We start from the raw sequence: 17647 nt of genomic DNA, 5'->3' as shown, positions 1-17647 counted from the left end.
CTAAATAAAAATACATATATAATATTCATATCGTTTATCAGAGTGGTAAGAAGGAAATGGCGTACAGAACAAGAAACAAAGCGTTAGTTAGGTTGTCAATATAGCGTTAATTGGAAAAAATCTTATTCTTATTAATTAGCAAGGAGTTATTATTGATTAATACATGAAATAGACAAAATATTCCCCTCGAACGTGATATAAGTCTTTGAAGCGATACGATATCAAATAAAGTTTAAACCTTAGGGGTATGTAGATTCGTGTCTGATATTCCATTATATTTTAATATTCCATTGCTTTAAAAAGATTTTTACTGCAGAATTAAAATATAATAATTTAATAAAATATATTATATTTATCTTGTAAGTGCCTTAATGTATTTTCTCATTCTCGGTTTTTTCTTCTGAAAGGAATTATTTAGTATTTGAACTCAGTTAAATTGCAGCATAATAGATCTTATTAATAATTAAATATGAAAATTTGACATAGGACACGAATGATTGACATGACAACATGGCATGTAATATTTCGTAAGAAATTGTAAATTAGCAAATCTGATAAGTAGTAATATGATGATTCAATAATTGGGAATTACTTTGTATGACACATTAGGTTCAAATATGGTTATCTTATGTAACTTTTAAATACAAACTTATCTTTCGCAATTGGCTTAAAATGATTAAATAAAATTTAATCAGTGTTCATAATATTAAAGGACACCCACATATTATTGCTACCATATTTAACACCTACTAGTATAAATTATGTATGAGTAATTCAATAATTATTATGCATATGGCAGTGTTACTATCTACCTATAATTAGGCGTCTAGAAATATATTAAAATACTAATTACACCATCCAACTGACATTCGTAGCAATATAAACTGAACTGATGCGTGATTGTTCGTTTAAGGGTCAACTTACATTCAACTGTTTTTTGCGTATAAAAACATCTAAGTATATGATAACTTATTTAAAATTAATTACTGCGCCATATGTTGTGTAATTCTAGCAATTCGCAACATAATTTATCTAATAAAAAACAACATTCTGGGTGGCTTCTTTTTTATAGATAAAGGAATTTTATTGTCGAACCCGCTTGAACTCTAAGAAAAATACTCCAATTAAAATATCATAGCCCGTATAAATGCCGTATTAATTAGCTGGTTGGTGGTTACGATTAATGAATTGCTATGGCATTATCAAAATATAAACAAAGCTGACTCGCCGTTTGCAATTGTTCTTTATTTAGTTTGAAATAAGATCTATTTATCATTGAAGTGTCTGTCTGCTTATTTTTTTTTTTCATTTCAAATATGTACTTAATCGATTCCAGTTTATTCATAACTTAACATGCATACAAATGATTTCATTTTTATCTCGCCGTCATACAAGTTTTAAAATTATCTTTGTGACTGGAAACGGGCTATCTTGAGTGTAAAACTCAGGTACCAACTGATTCATCAAACAAACTTGGCGATGTTCGGCGAGTATATTTATAATGACCTTGTAATATATAGCAAAAATATATTTCTCGGAATACATTAAAACGAAACGTTGATCGGATCAACATTCGAATCAAATAAATTGAAAACATAAAACTTTTATAACGCGTATGCTGTATATTTCAATTTTATGTTTTACGTCTTTTCATTTTGCGGGTTAGGTACTTTCTGAAGTAACAGATTAGTATCGTAGTCGCTTAATAGATGTTTGCAATCGCCATTATCTTACTAGGAAACCATTAGCGTATTTTATTAATATAAGTTTCTACGTATTTTTAAATGGATATTTTAGGATAGCTATTACAAAAAATCGTATACCAATTTCAGAACTCCCTTGGAACGTAATAAGTGTTTGTAATCTACCAAGCTAAGAACGTTTTCTTTGTTAATACAATAAGCAATTTCATAATATGCCGGCAGTGGTTTGAGGGTTCTTTGACCCACGATTATTTCAATTAAGTGACAACAATTATATTATAGTAGGTGATTTTAATACATAATACCATAGCCCTGTGGAATTCTTTTATAGACTGCTGTATGTAAGTGAATTGTGATATAAAATTAATGACCAGTTTCCAACAAATGTTGATACTGGTTTCGTCAGTCCATCAATTAAAATATTCATGCCTAATACATATGGATATGCTACGTCCATTCCGTAGCTTCAAATATAGCAGCATTTTATCTTATTTCTTACTTAATATGCAGCGTATCTTGTCGGGCAAGATAGCCTATATTTCAGAAAATAAACGATTTAATATCGCTATTAAAAGAACCAAGATAGTCTTCTTTATAATTAAAGTATCCAAAAAAGGATTGTAGTTTACCTTTTTATTATAATTAGAATAACCTTACAGGTAAAAAAAGTTATAGGTTATGGCGCCATGTCGCTATATACGAGCCATTTTGACATTGCGTTAAAAAACGAAACCACATACATTTATCTCTGCTAACATCGTGCTAATAAACAAACACTGTTAATTTCTTAATTTTTTTAAAAACAATTGAAAGTGAACATATTGAGTAGTACAGTATACAAAAAATGTTTCCTACTGAAGTTTCGGTTCGCTTCCCGCCAAGTTCAAAAATAGATTTCTAATTTATTGATGTATTGAAAATAATAATTGGAGCGTCGTAATAAAAAGTATAGCATACGTTAAAATAGCCACGAAATATTATAGTTTAACATAGGTCAGTATAGCCATTACTTTTTACGAGACGGATACAATATTTTTTTATACAACTTGGAGTCCTTCAAACGGAGCGTGAAGAAGCAATTAAGTAGGCCGGCATAACTGTGCCGAAAGTCCCGGGATGTTGATTTCTTGCCGGTCGACATGTTTTCGAGCATTTTTTGACTTACCATCAGGTGTAGGGAGGCTATTTTGTTTGTTTCTCGATAAAAAGTCACCATAGTAAATAGTTTGAGTAACTTTGCTGCTAATTGTCTAGTAAAATGACCGCTAGGTATTTTAAGTTGTAACGGTAGATCTAACTGTTGTGTTGTGTGGTGTCTATAAACCGTGAGACCTTTGGTTTGATTCCCAATCTAGCCGATCCTTTGTTTGAGTTCTATGTGAGAAGCGATAGAGTATAATGAGTTATTTTCGTTTATAAAGTTTGTACGCATGTCATATATTAATTATATTTTTAATAACTATCCATGATTCATTGTAAGGAAACCAGACTATATTTATGGGTAAAATGACCAAATATGAATAAATTTATGTGACGATGTCATAATTGCAGCATTAATGAATACATGAAGTTAATTATACTCTATAAGGACAAGCTAAATGTGACTCACATTGTATATAATCTATAGTAATAGTAAGTAGGGGCTAATAGCTAGAACTATGGAACCAATTTTGAAAATTCTTCCCCTATTAGGAATCTAGATTACTCCTTAATGCTATAGGCTTTTTATACCGAAAAACATTTCCACGTGGGCGAAGCCGCGGGCAAAACTAGTTTATCACTTACTAGCAGAAGTTAAATGTACAAAGACTCAACTGTTATCGAAATAAAATAATTACCTATTCTTTAAAGCGAAATAACTTGAAGTAGGTAAACAAACTCATAAAATGTCGATAAAATACATAATTAAAAACGAAACTCGATATTTCGACTCCTTCCAAAATCTTTAAATACAAAGCCGAGGGCCGCTAAATTGTACCGACCCTTTCATTTATATTTTGTACAATTTCAAACGAAATTTACCTTTGGAAATTGTAGTAGGTAATGCTTGTTTAGGTCACCTCCGTGGTCTTCACGGAATTAATTATAATCAGCCAGTGTATTGTAAATAATAATAATATTTTTTATTGAAAATAACCGAGTTTAATTCACAATTACAAAAGTTACAACTGCCACGCAAATTATTTAAATCAGAAAGTAATATTGGGCAGAAGATACCGCTGATGAGCTTTCTCGTTGATGACTATATTTGCACAAATCGAGTTGGAATATAGCTCTAAATGAAAACATGAAAAATTACTAATATTTATTTTGCTCGGTACCCACCGATTTTAATTAAAGTAATCATTATCAAAATCTACTTTATTACTCTCTGAACAAATGGTTTGTTCTTTAGCCGGCCTCGTATGAATATCAACGTTTCGGCAGATAAATATCGGCTCAACGTAACCGTCGCTTGGCTTTATTACATTTATTACATTCTCAAAGAAAATATAACATAGCCTCAAAGAGGTTGAAAGGTTTTGTTTCTAGTTGTGTGTATCACTATATCTATATTAATAATAATTCTAACTTTAACGCCTTCCAAATGGAATTGTTTTATTTAAAAAAAAACTATTAGCTAAGAAAGTAAAACCTAAAGTACACAGTACCTAACTTACTAAGAAAGTTGTTTATCATGATTATTGAAGTGTTGTTGCAACATTAATGGGTGAACATTTTCAGATTAATGACCTAACTTTCACACCTCGAGAAATGGCCATACATTCATACATACATTTTAAATTACAAGATAATACATTCTACAAACAGCACACCAGAGATAAAGTCATTTTACACCGTATAAATATAATCATAAAGAATAAAATGCCTTAAATGGACATCTGCTGCGATAACTCCATACTTTCCAACGCAATGGCCTCTGACACCGGCCCAGCCAACGATCGTGGCCGGCGCCACCGACCCACTGATGCCCATCACGACTCACGGATTTGAAGAATTCCTTAATGATCGCACGCGAGCCACCCGTGAGATACGAGATAAACAAAACGTGCAACACACTCGAATTTGTTGATGAATGTGCGCCGATTGCAAGCGCCGGAATGTTAGCATTGGCTCCAATCTCGCCATTGATAGCACACCGTAAAAGCTTTAAGGCAATGCTCTGGCGCGCCAGCAACACATAAAAATCTTTGGCAATAACAGTTGGGACTGTACGTAAGAGTTTAGCTGAGCAACCTTCGCGTTTTCCGAGAACTTCGTCGACCGGTCGCTGTCGGTTGGTTCGTCGGTGCGCCGCGGTTCCTAGAACGTCGGCCCGCGTTGTGGTGGCAGTTTCGATTTTTAAAATAGACGCTTTCCGTTATGCCCGGGCCGATATGGGAGTCACGATTTATGGCCAGTCAATTAGACGTTGTGTAATCTGTAAATGAGAGTGACTATTTTTATCCCGCAGCCAGACTAGTTTCCGAGTGAAAGGGGTTTCCTACTGTGAACTCGTTGAACGAGTTGTGACGGTCCAACTCTCCCGCTTTGATGTTTCTTTTCTTGTATTAGGGATTTAATCGATGCTCGGTCGCAAGGCATCTGGCCCACTCAATAGCATTGCTCGTAATAGTTTTCATTTTGCCAGATAACAATATAATTCTTGGTAATACGAAGAGAATACGTCATGTCAGTGACAGACAATATAGACGTGTCATCACAGTGATGTTAGAATAAATAATTGAAACGTAATCTTTACACAATATGTCATAGTTTGTTGATGCGAGGTGACGTCACGTGCAGCCGGTGTACGCCTACCGACTGATCGCTCTGTAGAAACTTCAGAGGTGACCTAATCGTTTGCCTTCACCTTATTTACTTATTTATAGAAGTTACTAACTACTGTTCATTGATACCACATATAAAATACACATGTTGAAAGACGAATGAATGGTAATGTTAAAACATTAAAGTGTTCTAACAATCTTTGTGCCGCGCAAAATGCATTCGTTTTTACAACGTATGTGGTAGAGACGAGAACTTTTTGCAAACGTTTGGTGTTTCGTAAAGTAAAGGACAAACGAGTTTCGAAGCAGAATCAGCAAATTAAGCGTCGCGACTGAATAGATTCGACAATGGACCCAAGTGTGAGTAACGTAAAGACCGATTTTCCAGACTCGGTGTTGGATCAAAGCAGTATTTCAATCAGTTAGTTAGACGAAACCGTGGACTGTTCCCCGTATTCTCCAATTGAAATTTAAACTAGCCGTGGGTTCCGAGAAAGCTGCGCAGACACATCTTTTTGTGTTACTTTAGTATCAGTCCTTCCCCAACATGGCTCGAGATGCCCACCAAGCGGAGATAATTGAGTATTCAAAGTAAAATACATTATGCTAGTCATAAATCGTGACATTTTTTTACATTCTGAATGTATTTTTCTTCTAGTTATCATAATATTAACAAGGTATTTTATTCTTTATTTGTATATGATCAGTATATAAATATAGGCCATGTATATATAAATATAACAGGTATCTACATAATATAATAATATATATTGTTATAACTTTATTCTGATTAATTAAGGTCACAAAAATACGATCCGTTTCCCAGAAGCACATCAGCACTTGAACATTTCCTAGAGGCTAAGGTCAGAGGCGAACGCTGCATAAAGTTTAATAGTGGCACATTATGTCGTGCACTGTCGACTGTCAGCCCTTCCGCGAACAATAACCCGCATACAATTTACAAAATGAGACAATGCAAAAAATAAATAAAAAGACATAATGCTGGTGATTTCTCATAACAAGCCTCGGGTCGGAGGCTTCCAAGGATTAATTACGTGTTCCGAGTAGGGCCGCCACCGGGCCATTCGATTCTCGGTAAACTCGAATCGAAAAAGGAGCAAAAACGGACGCGGCGCGTTCTGAGAACACGCATACCTGCGCCCGCGCAACCATCCCACCTTGTTCCGTCCGCCCGACATTTCGAGAGAACTCGCATTTTCCTAGTAGTTGCCTTCGCAATCGCATCGTTTTCTCTTTTTTCCCATATGGCATTACTGTTATCATTATTCGCGCGATGGGCTGACGCAAGTGATATTCCACGAGTAATGTGCTTAACAACATTGGTATAGTCTCAACACCCACACTCTTTACGCACTTCTAATATTTGCACGTCATAGCTTATCAATTTTCACTAAAACACATTTCAACTGAAATGTATGAGCGGTAAGTATTACTTTTGATAAAACAATAAAATTATTTCTAGGAAACTAATCATGCAGCGTTTTCTATTGTGTACATTACAGCGAAGCGGTGTAATTTTTTGTAATGGTACCGACAAATCACGTACAATGCTGGAACGAATATTGTTTCTTTTTTTATATTATTATCTAGGTCTATACACTGGTATGACTGAAATGTTTTTTTCACATTGATATAATATGATCTGTCAGATAATATTATCAGTATATTTAAGATAGCAAGTCCGGTGGCAAAAACTGGTAATACGGAACGAATAATTAATTATTTTGTTTCGATGCAGAAACACACTGGACTGCGAGCTCTTGTTTCTGTCACGGACTTGTTCTCTGCATCACACAAATGCGTTCTGCATAGAAGACGTGTTTCACTCTTCTTTAACATCTATTTGAGAATAGATATTTACTGATTTATTTGCTGTTATTAATATTAACTCAGGTGTTTATAGATTACACGCAATTGCAGACAACTTTTCGTCACCAACAATGTCGTAAATTAATTTAAAAATGGCGACAAACAATCTACGTACTTTGTGAAGATGAAACTTAAATGCCGCTATATTCATAAATTATGGTATTCCAATCAAGTATTTTTTTTAAATGTATGTGGCATTCAAGTCTTATCATTGAATAATGATAAACAAATTATAATTAGAAGCATGTTTTATTTGATCACGATAATACCTAATAACCTACACAGATCAAGTTTTTATTATACACGGAACTGAAAATTATTATGCCCGTATACAAAAATGAATTAAGTAGGGACCTCTGAATAAATATAAAGTAAAGAAAGCCTTGAAGAAAAACTATAAAGAAATATTAAAAAAACTATTTAACAAAAAATCATAGCATATTTTTGCACTACAAAACAAAAAAGAAATACCATGACATGGATAGTGGTCCTGGATAGGAACCGGGCTTTCTTCGGTCAAACTACCTTATTTAAATATAAATTCGACTTGATAATACATCGTCCCGCTTGAACTTCTAAGAAACGCAGAGAGGCTTCATCCTCTTGAACATGCACATTCTAAGAGTTCGATATTGAAGAAATACTTCTGCGAATGCTATCAGCGTCACAGTTCATTAAACAACGACAATAGAATGCATAAGCACAGCCTTAAGAGTAAAAAAAATATCATTGTCTCCCTTCGTGTACAAACAAAGGCACCGGTTCCCGGTAATGATTTACCTCGCTCATTCCCGGTAAGTGATGGACAATGCGCGATTGTTAACCTTTATCAAATGCTCGACCGTACTCTGGCTTTTAAACTACGCAAATGATACTAGAATATGATTAAAATATTTTGTGTTGTTCCATTTAAATGTGACTAGTAAAACCTTACGTAAGCTATTACGAGGAAGATGTTGAGTAATAAATTTCAACACGAACTAGCGAGGGCAAAGTCTACTATTGTTGTTCGAGTAAAGAATACGCTTATTTTAAGTGATATGGATTATAGAAAATTGGTTAATTATATTTTCTACCGTATATTTTTTCTGTGGAAATATCGAGAGCATAAACAATATATTGTTTGCAATATTCGTGTCCCGTTATTTAAACTTGTAGTTTAGCTATTTGTCGTTATAAAGGGCATAATATGATATCAAAGATTATCTTGTGTATTTTTTCATCGTAAATTGAATTTCGAAAAGTAAATGTTGAAACTAAAGACTGACAAAGCAAATTAACATGACACGAATCGCAAATATTTTTGAAACGCGCGACGTTCACTTTGGCTATGCTTCTGCCAGTGGCAGAATCAGAACTAAGCTACATTTGTAGTTTGTGGTCTGCACCTAGTTTTAAGAAATATCATAGCTATGTGAGTTACGCTACACTTAGATTAGTGTTTGGTGAGCAACCCGAATTCTAACCACAAGCATAACTAGAGCCGACTAAAACTTATTTAAACTGAGCTATTTCTGAAAAGGTATCTATTTACGCATTCTGGGGATTCAAATAAACTATATTCCTAGAATAAACGGGTAACACATATATTCTTAGAGCTGATTAATTAGGCAAATTGTTTACTTACTCAAAGAAACTTATAAGTTTTTTAAAATTTGCATATCTCCGAAATGTACTAATTATGTAGTTTGCATATAAAAAGGAACTTGCATTCATTAATTAACAAGCAATGACAAGGTATTATTGTTTTCGAGAACCAATAATGGCCACATAGGCAGCGTAAAAAACATCAATTCGAAGAGAATTCAACAAGTTCCATACCTTACCATAAAGAATATGAAGGCTTGGAATAGGTAAGTAATACAATAATTTAAAGCGTTTTGTTTACTTTTGCCGCTACAACGTGATCCTCGCCACCTGCGCTTTGAATTAGCATCTTTGCATCACTAACGACATTCCTGGACGAAACTAAATTTAGACGCCACTTTCAGTATCAACCATAAAATAAAAATTTACATTTCGTAAAACTTTCGAGAGCTCTAATTAGTAAGTACGCATTCGAACAGATTTTGAAATATTTAAGGACATCTAAAAGTAGTCAAGCAAATGTATATTACGTACGTTATTTAGCAGAACTTAGTATGTGTAAAAAATATATTAAAAATGTTGCATTTAAGATTTGCTGAAATGTCTAATAGAAATTATATTATTATTATTACCTCTAATATTTTTACAGAAATAATTTGATCTGGTAAATTCATCAGATCACCATATTAAATTCTTGTTTATAACAAATGTTTGTAGTCGGCAGTTTACATTCATTATTGTGTTTCAAGCTTGCTCCATTCCACGCAGCATATTTCATTTTAATTGATCCAGTTATTAAGCGACAAAGACAGAAAGACATTATTTTCGCATTTATAAATATGGGTCCAACCTGGAGGTATATTCTTACGAATAAAAAACAAATTTCCAAATCCGTTCATAAAAGACCGAGTTTTGAGGTAACAAACAATAGAAAAAAATACATATCGAATTTATAACCTCCTCCTTTTTTGAAGTCAGTTAAAATGACAGAAGAAAATAATAATATTTTAATGTTGTGGTCTGGCTGTAAGAGAAGTAATTGAATATTAAATGTAAAAAAGTGCGTGTGCACCTGACCCATTCATTAAATAATATATCGAACAAGTCTTTAACACCTTGAAACTTAGTTATAAATTAATTAACATAATTTATAGTACAATATATCAATGAACAAATTATCAATAATTTGTTATTAATTAATTATTTAGAGTAAGTAAAGGAAACATAATCTGCATCCTTTCGACTATAGCAGTGTATACGTCAATTAGTTTTACAGGTACATACATACAGTACATAGTACATATTAGACAGAATCAAAAGAGATTTTTAAAAATGAAAATTCTATATTTTCAATTCTTTAAAATATGTAGTAAGGTTAATGCATTACTAATGGCCAATGAAACGAAGTAGTTTACCTGTCAATTTCTATTTTAATCAGAAAGTATTTTGTTTGTTTGATTAACCATGATATTAAGGCGACAATATACATTGTTGATACTCTAGAGATAGTAATTAAAGGTGGACTTAAATTGAATAGTTCCAGTAATGGATTTAAATGTCGAAACAATTTTTTTTATTGTGTATTCAGTTTCCGGTTTCGGTTATGGACATGTGACATGTGTCCATGATTGGGCTATTTTATTTGTATAAGTATCAAAAAACGACATATCAACACGTACAAAGCCAGACCCCAGACCTTTGCAAGCTTCCGAACGTATTTGATTTTGAAATTTGGCAACTTTTTTAATTTCAGTAGTCTCTCGAATCATCCTTGATAGGAATCTGTGTTCGTTGGTAGGGATTTGTAACTTGTCAAATTTAAGATACTTGTTTGAAGCCTATTTGTGAATATTTAGCAACTTCAGACTTCGTAGAGCATCGGTGTTTCACGTCTTACTATATATTTATATATATAAGAAATATTCGGTCTTACTACATATTTATTTATATATATAAGAATTGTTAATTTATTTTTGTTTGGCCAATATAATATTTTTTTCGGGATATATTCGATTAGTAGTTTTATATCAATATCGATAAAATAAACATTCAGGTTTTATTTTTAATTCAAAAGTACAAAAACCTTACAAACAGAGCTATGCTGAACCACGTATTATGTGGATTGAATTTTCAAAAGTTTAAACATATATTTTTTTAATCCCTATTCCTATATTCTAATATAACGGTAATAAGTAAATTAAAAGTAGTCAACCAAGGAGGAAGTTCCATCTTCCCCAACGTCTACACGCAAGAAAACCATAGAGCTAATATCAAAATAACTTGTGAAATGTATTTTAGAGACTAGTCTAGACTAGCTATTTATCTTAGGAGAAAGTTATTAAGGTACACATGAGCGTTAGACTACAATCATTAAAGTGAAATAGTTCGTAAATGTTTGAAAGTACCAACAATATTAATTTTTAAGTAAGTGCTTATGTTCTATAAGAGTTCAGCTTCATTTTTCAAGGAAAGTAATATTTCACATTTTCAGTTGAACATTACCTAAATCACAACATCAAATACACAAACATAGCATTTAGAAAATAGGTATAAAAATAAACTCCATCAGACACTATTTTCGGTTACACACGAACATCGCGTTAAATTCGAATACCGGCGTTTTCAACGATGCATGGCATACGAGTGGAGTGCAAGCTGGCTTAGATATTTGTTAAATATAAACGAATTACGTCAATATTATTAGCACTAATCTTTGTGTTATCATTGCAACGCATTGACCCCAAAGCACTGATAACGATACCAGTAGGCGCCTCGCCACAATCAACTCATTTTTATCCTTGCAGTGCACGTGCTTCGCAGCCGTAAATAATATGACACTTATTTACACTAATGACGATGCGACGCGCTAATAATAGGTACCATCATGCAAATAGTATACAAACTATATAACGTGAGAAAACTCCGCACTCACCTGGCAGCTTGACCACCATTGGAGGTGTAAACGGATGGTTGGGATCCAATGTAAACGTTTTGACTAACAACAAACACGGAAACACAAAGGCCCACTTATAATTACTTATATTTCCTCAAATCCACTTTACGGCCGTTTCGCTTCTCAGTAGAACTCTTTATAAGCAGTTTCGTAGAAACCGACTGCACTGGAGAAATTAATTTGCAGAAATCGACGTCGCCGGAGGCCGTCCGTCCGCTAGTTGTGAGAGAAACGCTTTCTAAGTACGCGCACATTCAATTTCACACAGCGCGCTTATTTTTATCACAGATAACGATATCGCGGCGGGAGGTGAAAGTTCGTCCGCCGTACTCGCCGTTGCAGTGACAATCCTCTTTCATGTACAAAATCCGACTGAGTGACGGAGCCGGCGCGCAGCGCGCTCTAACACTCCGCTGCGAAGTAAACACGCGTGGCGGGCACCGCGGGGGCAGGCGAGGGGAGGCGGCGGCGGCGGCGCAAGGGGGCACGCCGTCGTTTACGCGGCCGAGACCGAACAAGCTTGCCGATCGTTCCGACCGTACTTGCCGACGAGCCGCCACTTCCCAGAACGACCAACCTTGGCGCTTCCACGAAATAACTCAAGGCATTGTCACTAATTTATAAAACTTATGTTCTTCCGTCCAAGGCTGGTGAACGCGGTACCCGCTTTGGCTACAGTCGTTCGTGACTCTACCATTAAGGACGTGAACATGTCTCACGGACCACGCTCGGGACTGTTGACCTCGATGACCGGCGCACCACGTTAAATTGGGTAACTTGTATCTATCTATCCATCAATCATAGTTGGAGGGCGGCCCCGCGCCGTCAGACGTGGAGGTGGGTCGCTGGTACCTAATAAACATTAGAAAGTTCATTCACATGTTGATCTATTTTTTGTCGGCGAGTGCGTTAGTACACACAATTCAGTGGATAGGTGTTAAATTGAACTGTTACTTTGTATAACATGCAAGCAGATAGACGATATTTTGAATATCGCGGGGTAAGCTATTTAGCATTGTAATCAGGGCAAGTATCAATGCACACGAACAAAGTTGTCAATAAATATAAATTGGAGTGGCCTTTCATAATATAGAAACTCTTACCTGTACTTTGCCTTATTGCGAAGGTTCTTGTATCGTAATTTATATAATGGGGTATAAATGCGGGGCTATGGGGTGTATCATAGAATAGCTTCCGACGAAAAAGTACCAAGATACTTATCGTAGAAGGCCAACAAGTTATATTGCATTCGACGACTTTTATACTTGAATACATTTGCAGAGAAGTTGCTTTTCTCATCAACGTCGTTTGATAGTTTAAGTACATTTACATATTAAAGAACACTAGAGTGAATTTATCCAAAATTCATCTTATCCTTCCATCACTACATTAAAATAAAATAAAGTTCCCCCGCCGCGTCTGAGCGCAATAAACTCAAAAACCTACTGAATTCATACGGTTTTTATCAATGGACGGAGTGATTCAAGAGGACGGTTTATTTGTATGTATTTTTTTAAAGTTTTCTCTAAACTGGTTGCTTAACATAAATATTCTCTGCTATTCGTGCGTAGCCGGGTTGATCGCTATTTAAATTATAATCGGAACGAAGAACAACAAAATATTATGAACCCAATTACCAGAGCAAAGAATCTACTGAGAAACCAATGTAAAATTTTAAATCTATTCAACCTCTTGACAAAAAATTCGGCTATAAAACTAAATGAACTAGAAGAAACCAATAATTTGCGGAACTGAGATAATGAACTGGTTCCGTATCTAATCTAGGCAACCAGTTCGCCCCAAGCTCTGAGAGATATAAATTACTTCTTAATAATGTCAAGTAAAAATGCAAACAAAATTCGTAACATTTAAAAAATGAGATTTGAATTCTTATCAATAACCACTATAAAAATATTTATTGCTTATCGGAACTGTGATACTGATAAGTGACACACTAGGAAACAACGCCATCATCAGATACGACATAAGGTCTCTTATCGTGAGAAAATTATATGAACAAAATACAAGGAAGGAGATAGGAAAATATAAATGCTTATAGTCAGGAGTCAAAGTGGTCAAAGGAGGTAAATGATTCCGAGTTAATTTTAATAATGAAAATCTACTATTATCACATCTTTGAAATATCAATCAGCAAATTAAAGCTACAAGTTACCTTATCTTGGAACTAAGTGGTGATGCTTCACTCATTTGGATTTCTTTTGTAGCAAAATCAATTATATACTTAGTAAGTATATTATATAACCATTTTATATTTGGCACAGGGCACACTATTACAAATTAATGCAGATGGAACATATACCTTATATGTAAAAACATACCATCGAAAATCGAAGTGTAATTTTAAGGCGCCAACATGATTTCTTTTCTTTATACGATGTACTTTGTCAAGTAGATTAGTTAGAATCAAATATCTAAAAATTTATACATTCACTATTTAAACGGAGATTTTCAATATTACATAGATGGGAAAGAAATGTAAAACTTCATTTGAAAGCGTTATTTTGGAAATAGGCTTTGTATTTTTCCATAATAATGAAATTATAATTAAAACCATAAACAGTTAGGAAGTTTTACTAAAAGCTAAAAATTCTCGTAAGAAAGAATTTGGGATTGGAGGCTTTCACGCTATGAAACATTTGTACAAACATTAGTTGTCCGGAATAACGCATATCATTTTTGTATTTGATACAGATTTTATCTATACCTATACCGAAAACACAAAAATGATATTTCCGGAAAATCATCCCATATTCGTGATATATTTGAAATCAAGATGAATAGAGCTGGTAAACGACAGCTTAGGCATTGTTATACGAATTGTACACAGTCAATGAACTGAAACTTACCTAGAACAAACCTCTGTGGTAGCTATTCAATTTACCTAAGGGCCGTTCTAGTAGTACGTAACGCAATTTAGGAAGATTTTTGAACCCCTACCGTCCTATGTAACGCCCCGTAACGTTTTCCAGTACGCCCCCGCGCCACCTCCAAAAGTTACGTAACTCTAAATTTACCTTTTTTTTCTAATATTCACAATTATATTACGCAAAATACCGGAAAGTCGTATTTTTTTAAATAAAAAAATAACAATGTTACATAACGTTTTGTACGAAAACCCCCTCCCGCCCCTGTAAAGCATCGTAATGTTTTACACGAACCCCCCTTCCCCCCAAATTGCGTTACGTAATACTTGAATGGCCCCGTAGTAATTTGCTACAGGTTCGGACATAATTGCCCCAAGATACTGCCAGGGGCGAGCTAATCGTAATGTCGTGTTTTTACACAGCATCTCAAGTGACTTTACTCAGTTAAAAAAAATACACCGAAATAATAGAAATAATTGTTCTGGCTGAGAAACATATTCCTTATATTGTCAAATATTAAGTATCTTGGATCCTCTTATATTATAAGCACTTATAATATATATGTAATCAAAATCATTCTCTTGCGAACTTAAGTTTTAATTTGGATACGTACTGGAAAACTCTGGATCGTCTATTAAAAATAATACATTGAACTGACTGCCTTGGTGGGGTATTAGGTGTCGGGCAAAGTGTTATTGGATTTTGCTACAAACCCGGAGTCTGAAATTATTGCATTATGCATAACGATAACCTCGCCCTCTATCACATCATGGGACAGAATACACACGGTGGATAGTAGGTGCACCTGTTGCGCTTCTGCCGTGTGTGAACATTGAAATAAACTGAAATATTACATCAAGCATAATGTTTACTGCAGCCAGCGCTATTCTTTTCAAATCATTCATTTTGTACATTTCATAAAACATTCGCGGAAATCGCCGCTGCTCAATTTATTTGAATGGATAATAAATTAAAATACTTACTATTATTTCTCGAAAGCGTTTGGTTTGTTTTTAGCGAGACCTTGATTCAGTTTTTACGAGAATACGTCGAGTGATTTATTAGATATTTTATCGCACATTGTGTTTCGCTCTATTACTGTTTAGATTTAACTAAAATTGTATTTCTGTAGACAGTTTCGAGATGTAACAATAGGTTATTTCTCTCCGCCCGTGGTGCAATCAATACAAGTTGATATAATCGAGTGTTCGTCGAAAGGCAACGCGTGTGACATGCGCCACGTTTCTTTGAATGGATATTTCTTCGTGCCGGGTACAATCGCGTAAAAAGTAACAACGGTTAAGTAGAAAAATATTATTCTCGCTACATCTTTATGTAAACGGGTGTTCAGTGTAACAAACGTTATTTCTGTAAATAAAAAAATATCGATAACTATTCTTGATAATCGCCGACATTCCACCACAGCGAACTATCTTTGTAGGCAGCAAAAGTATTAAAATATCTTCATAATAGTTTTGGAAAGGTAAACTCTGTGAAATAATGTTTGAGGAATTTGCCGTGTCAAGTAAGAATTTTACACGAACGTTTGATTTATTGTTTGTTTTAATTTCCTATTTATAGCAATCTTTTTGCCGACCTAAATAACGAACATAATTATTATTGGTGCAGTCACTGTTCTATAAAGTTAGATTGCTCATTTGTAAGTCGAGAAAAAATAGTTACAACGTGACGACGTGCGTTTTTTCGTCAATATAACTTCTGGGTTCACAAATACCCAAAAGGGTGTTATTATATGGAGCCGTATGGATGTTATATTATTGTTAAAATTCGCGCTCGGGAAAACTTATCCTATTTCGTACAAGCTACATGACAATCCTGACTCGACCAAAAGACAAACTGACCTACATAAATAATAAACTATCGTATAAAGCTTTCGTCATTGAAAGTACAAGGGACAGATGGCTTACACGTGTGGGAGCACCGCCATATTTCGTCACTAACAACCTTAAGGCTAGCTACACACTATCGATTTTAAATCAACGGCTTCGACGGCGCAACTGAGAGTGGGCGACAAGTCTACTGGGAAACCAGATTTCTTAGTTTATCTCCGTACTGAGGACAAGGTAACTGTGGTAGGGAATATTTATATAAGGTTTGGGATTTGTAAGAACCCAGTGAAAACCCTGACCTTGTATGTTCGTAGTGTAGCGCCAGCAGTAAGAATAATGCATGTTTATAAATTATAAATATTGGACGTAGTTGTTTATTGCATAAAATAAATTATTATTATAAACTCTTTAAGCCTGATAACGATTTTATTTATAATATATTATTGCTGGCACTTGTGGTTTAATTATTTCAATTCAAATATAGATAAATTGTATTTTTAAAGTAATGTTTACATTTTCATAGTTACGAAAGGTCAAAGCCATCAATCGTTGGCCAAAACTTTATTTACATTTGAAGATTTTATTCGGGACTAAGTGTTGGTGCAGTCTTTGCCCGCGTTATAAATCTTTCTCACTTCAAAAACACCTTAACCACTATACCAATCCACTGCGCCATATATACAGAGCCAGTGCTATGTATTAAAAAACATAATTAAGAATATTAATTATTTCCTACGGCAGGAAGTTATCTACCGGAAAGGCAAGTTTCACTATTCCAAAGTTGATAGCTATGATCAATGATGTCCGTATGATATTTAAAGAGTGCCGACGTCATAAAACGTCAAATAAGTGAGTTTTTTAATGTTTTTTTTAAGTATATTAAAAGCTATTGACTTATTTATATATTCCCACGATCTTGAACCATTTTTATTAAATTAAATAAGACTGACAAAAAAAACCATTCATATGCGTCAAGCCTTACGATAAAATTGGAGTGTTTTGGAGACGG

General features: G+C 34.3%; 1 protein-coding gene across 1 annotated transcript in view; it reads right to left on the bottom strand.

Moving 5' to 3' along the window:
* LOC115443639 (suppressor of cytokine signaling 2) overlaps positions 1-12285 on the bottom strand; it is a 31825-nt gene extending 19540 nt beyond the window's left edge. Inside the window, exon 1 of the mRNA XM_030169119.2 lies at positions 11883-12285. Coding sequence (XP_030024979.2) covers positions 11883-11901 — 19 coding nt within the window. The 5' untranslated portion in view covers positions 11902-12285. The remainder of the gene's footprint in view (positions 1-11882) is intronic.
* Positions 12286-17647: the final 5362 nt, after the last annotated feature.

The sequence above is a fragment of the Manduca sexta genome, chromosome 12, assembly GCF_014839805.1.
Source record: "Manduca sexta isolate Smith_Timp_Sample1 chromosome 12, JHU_Msex_v1.0, whole genome shotgun sequence".
Taxonomy (NCBI): Eukaryota; Metazoa; Arthropoda; class Insecta; order Lepidoptera; family Sphingidae; genus Manduca; species Manduca sexta.
This window is presented reverse-complemented; position numbering and strand designations above follow the sequence as displayed.